This window comes from Phasianus colchicus, chromosome 13, assembly GCF_987193195.1.
Source record: "Phasianus colchicus chromosome 13, bPhaCol1.hap1.1, whole genome shotgun sequence".
Lineage (NCBI taxonomy): Eukaryota > Metazoa > Chordata > Aves > Galliformes > Phasianidae > Phasianus > Phasianus colchicus.
In genome coordinates, this window is record NC_143448.1 from 10,196,510 (window position 1) to 10,200,696 (window position 4,187).

General features: G+C 45.3%; 2 protein-coding genes across 2 annotated transcripts in view; one reads left to right on the forward strand and one right to left on the reverse strand.

Moving 5' to 3' along the window:
- The window catches only part of ANKRD27 (ankyrin repeat domain 27), a 58,318-nt gene that overhangs the window by 52,385 nt on the left and 1,746 nt on the right, over nt 1–4,187 (reverse strand). Inside the window, exon 2 of the mRNA XM_031615360.2 lies at nt 3,073–3,126. The gene's annotated coding sequence lies outside the window, so the exon portion shown is untranslated. The remainder of the gene's footprint in view (nt 1–3,072; nt 3,127–4,187) is intronic.
- NUDT19 (nudix hydrolase 19) lies at nt 146–2,775 on the forward strand. The gene is made up of 3 exons (XM_031615362.2): nt 146–920; nt 1,644–1,851; nt 2,538–2,775. Exons 1-3 carry the CDS (start codon nt 219–221, stop codon nt 2,762–2,764), a joined length of 1,137 nt encoding a protein of 378 aa, XP_031471222.2. The 5' UTR covers nt 146–218; the 3' UTR covers nt 2,765–2,775.

Genomic DNA, 4,187 nt, shown 5'->3' on the forward strand with positions numbered 1-4,187 from the left:
GGGATTATGACCGATCAGGACTGAGGACTGGGGCCGCTGGCGGCTAGCTGACAGGCTCTGTCACGCGAGCTGCCATTCCATCCCCTCAACCTCCGCTATTAGGGGCGCGCACGGCGCTCCCGCCCGCGCCTGCAGTGGTTCCTCCGGGACCACAGGCGGCGGTGCTGCACGAGCGACCGCGGACCGCGATTGCGGCCGCCGCCTCCCGTCTGCCCAAGATGAACCCGCGGCTGCGGCACTGGAGGGAAGCGGCTTCGGTGCTGCTGGCGGCGGGCAAGCCGGAGCGGCGATCGCTGTCTCCGCTCGGGCCCTGTGACTACGAGGTGCTGTTTTTGCAGCGGAGTTCCCGCAGCGGCTTCATGCCCAGCGCGCACGTTTTCCCGGGCGGCCTGGTGGAGGCGGCGGACTTCTCGGCCGAGTGGCTGCGGCTGCTGCCCGCTTCGCCGCGCTGCGGGCTGGGCGCCGTCCGGCCGCCGCCTCCGGGCAGCAGCCGCGCACCGCTCTTCGCCACCGACCGACAGCAGCTGGGCTCGCCGCTGCCGGGGGAGGTCGCCTTCCGAATCTGCGCTATCCGGGAGACCTTCGAGGAGGCGGGAATACTCTTACTGGCTCCGGGCGGCGGGCCGCGGGAGGGAAACGGCCCGGCCCCGTCGCTGCCCGCCGAGCAATCGCTCTCCGCCGCGGAGCTGGGCGAGTGGCGGCGCCGGGTGCAGGAGGACCCCGCCTGCTTCCTGCAGCTCTGCCGGCACCTCGGCCGCGTCCCCAACATCTGGGCGCTGCGGGAGTGGAGCAACTGGCTCACCCCGGTGGGCAGGGCCGGCCGCGGCGGGCGGCGCTACGACACCGCCTTCTACCTGTGCTGTCTGGAGACGCGGCCGCTGCACACCTCGCAGGACGACCAGGAGATCACGGCCTTCCTGGTAAGGGCAGCGGGAAGCGCCCGCGCCGCGCTACGCTCCGCGTTTCACCTTGCGGCCACGCGGGCGGCGGCACGAGGAGCTGACCGGAGGGCCTCCCCGCCTCTCCCCCAAGGGTACGGGCGCTGCCGGCCGGGGAGGTGAGCGGGCGGCCGGCCGGCCGAAGAAATGAGCTCGCCAGCTTCCTGCCTTAAGGGGTGAGAAGGAGCGAATCTGCCTCCTCTATATGGTATAGAAATGTAAAAGCAGCTGAGATCCTATTTTTATTTACTGCTATAACGTTTTGCTAATAGTGGCAGAATTGTACAGCAGATGCTGATGTACACATTTGTGTTATCGAATTCACCATATTAGACAAAACAAGACAAGTAGGTTCTACTTGCAGAACAACACCATATTTATTTACTATGAGTAGCGGAATATTCGTGCGCTACAGCATGGATTCAGTTTTTGTCAGAGCACACTTTTAGTCTTGAACCCAGACTTAGTTTCCAAATTTTGTGTGCCTGCATTTAAAGTTCAAAATTATTTATTTTATTGGAAAAATGTAATTTTTGCAAATTACTTTCCATATGTTTTTAATAAGTTTTTGACTCCTGTTATTGATACAGTTTACATGTGACTTTTATTGCGTTCAGAAAACTTACGACTGTTAAAAGCTTTGTCTTACTCAAAATTTGTCTGCTGCTGAAAACTATTATTTCAAGGTTTGTTTTCCTCATACAGTGGTCATCCCCCCCAGAAGCTATTGAACGCTTTAAATCTCAAGAAATCTGGCTCGCTCCACCTCAGTTCTACGAATTATGTAGGCTGTGCAACTTCTCCTCACTGAATGACTTACACAAGTTCAACTCTGATCGAGCTCTAGAAGGATGCGAACGCTGGCTGCCTGTGACATTAACTGCTGCAGATGGCTTCATTCAGCTTTTACCAGGTAAGAAAACAGATAAAGGTTCTTTGAAGTATGTAAAACCTTTGGCAACTGATAAATACTCAAGCCACTTTTCATAAGCCAGTCTGTATCTTAGGGAAAAACCTCTTAGATGTCACACTCATTTCCTACTGTTTTTGTTCTGCCACCTTCCAGCTCTCTGATACAGCTGATAATGGCTGCTGTCAGAAATGAACTCCTGGACCACTTGGGCAGCATGGTGATTTCTACTGTTACCCCTAATTTCATTGTATCATATGGTTGCCATTGATAAGAGATTTATGAAGAAATTAACTTTTTTTTCTTTTTTTTAATATGAAGGATGTATTAGAACTCATTTAATTCTTTTCAATGAGAATTCTCATTGACTTAAGTTATCCATTATAAGGGCAAGTGAATCAAGCACACAAGTCTTCACAATCATAGTGTAGTGATGTAATTGCTGTGATTACAGCATGTTAGCATTAGCAAGAACTCTGAACCGTTCACTGTGTCACTGGCAGATACTTTAGGAATATATGGCTGTAATATTAAATATGAAGATGTTTAGCGACTATTTACTCATCAAATCTATTCCCACTGAGTCTCACGTCCTGATAAATATTGTTTTAAATTGCAACTATCACTCAATCAAACAGCTGTAGAATAAGATAGACATTGTATAACTAAATGTTGTCTGTTTTCTTCAGGTGATGAGTTATATCCAGAAGATCCAGATTATACAGGTGAAAAGAAAATAACTATGTCAACAGATAAGACGGTTGAAGATCTCATGAAAGAGGGCAGTATATTTCACAGGATAGTAATAAAAAATACCAACAGTCTTGCTGTCTATGTTAATATTCAAGCAAAATATAAACATATGAATCCCTTGATGATAAACACTGATAGTTCAAACTACAATAGCAGATTATAATGTATTTGGTTTAAAGCTAGAATATGTTTGATTACATGCATATTCACTGTGTTTCTCATCCTTTCTAACAGTTTCCAAGTATTCAGGACAATAGACTTAAATATTCCTTACCAAAGCATTTCATGTGATTGTAGGTTTTAGATTTGTATATCTAATCCTTTGAGTTCTTTGAAATTGCATAGTTGTGCCAGTTATGACCTTCAGAAGCTACTGAAAATTTAACGCAATCACCAATTGAATTACCTGCACAAACCTGAAAGTGATTTGATACCAATTATACTGAGCAATTACCAACATATTCTACTTACATATCAGTAGTGGTATTCCAGCTGGTCTGTTGGGTCACGGAGGTCCTTTTCTCACTGAAAATTAAGGTGTATCATATGTTCAGAAAAAGTATGTTTTGAGTTGAAGAATTATTTTACTATTCTAAAGTTGCGTGTTAGACAGCTGTAACATATGTCTAAAAATGAATGAATCTCCTGTTCCATTCCTATTGACGTATTTCATATTTTGGAAAAACTGTGTATGTGAATATATATAGATTTGTTAGCTAACGTTCAATTTTTTACTGAGAGGGTGGTAGGGCACTGGCACAGCTGCCCAGAGAAACCCCGGGTGTCCCCTCCCTGGAGGTGCTCAAGCCTGAGCTGGTGGGGGCAGCCTTGCCTACGACAAGGGGCTGGAACGGATGGGCTTTGAGGTCCCTTCCAACCCAAGCCTTTCTATGATTCTATGAAATATTTATTCCAAACAATATTTATATTTGATAAAATGAAATAATTTATGTTAATAGTAATTTATGCAAAACATCACAATTTTCAAAGGTAATAATTTAGGCATAAACTATCAGCTATCAAATTGAGTACAAGCATTCTTTTTATTCACTCTAACCTTTACCTTCAAGTTAATAGTAATTTTAAAAGAAAAAATGAATTTTCAGCTCCAGAAAGATTTCAAAAACTTCAGGAAAGAATGTACTGCCTTGGAAACAACTACTTCCACATTTCAATTTCCCTCACAGTGCTTCTTAACATGTCTTTGAGATTTAAAGACTTCAGAGGAAGGTCAGCTACTCTTTGATCATTTATTTGTGGGCAGGGAGCAGTAAGTGGAGTATACGGAGCTGTGATGAGATACCTTCTTCATCTGGAAGAAGAAGGATGACTTGCGATTAGACAGTAAAGCTGTTCTGGAAGCTTTGTTTCAACTTTTGTTCTGTATTTCAATTAAAATAAAATTTTCTGCAGCATTTTCATTATATTGAATTTGTTTGTAGCATTCATTTGGACTGGAAAATTGTTCCTGTTTTTTTTCTCTTATCGAACATGCTCAGATGGTTCTAGGTTTAGAAGTCCCTTGCTACTGTGAAGCATTCTTCTTCATCATATTCTGGCTAACTCTTTAGAACATGAAGATCACA

Excerpts from the sequence above, each read along its gene's own strand:
- NUDT19 (XM_031615362.2), top strand. The coding sequence starts at position 219 with ATGAACCCGCGGCTGCGGCACTGGAGGGAAGCGGCTTCGGTGCTGCTG. Across the intron at positions 921-1,643 it reads AGGAGATCACGGCCTTCCTG|TGGTCATCCCCCCCAGAAGC; the intron begins GTAAGGGCAGCG and ends TTCCTCATACAG. Across the intron at positions 1,852-2,537 it reads CTTCATTCAGCTTTTACCAG|GTGATGAGTTATATCCAGAA; the intron begins GTAAGAAAACAG and ends TGTTTTCTTCAG.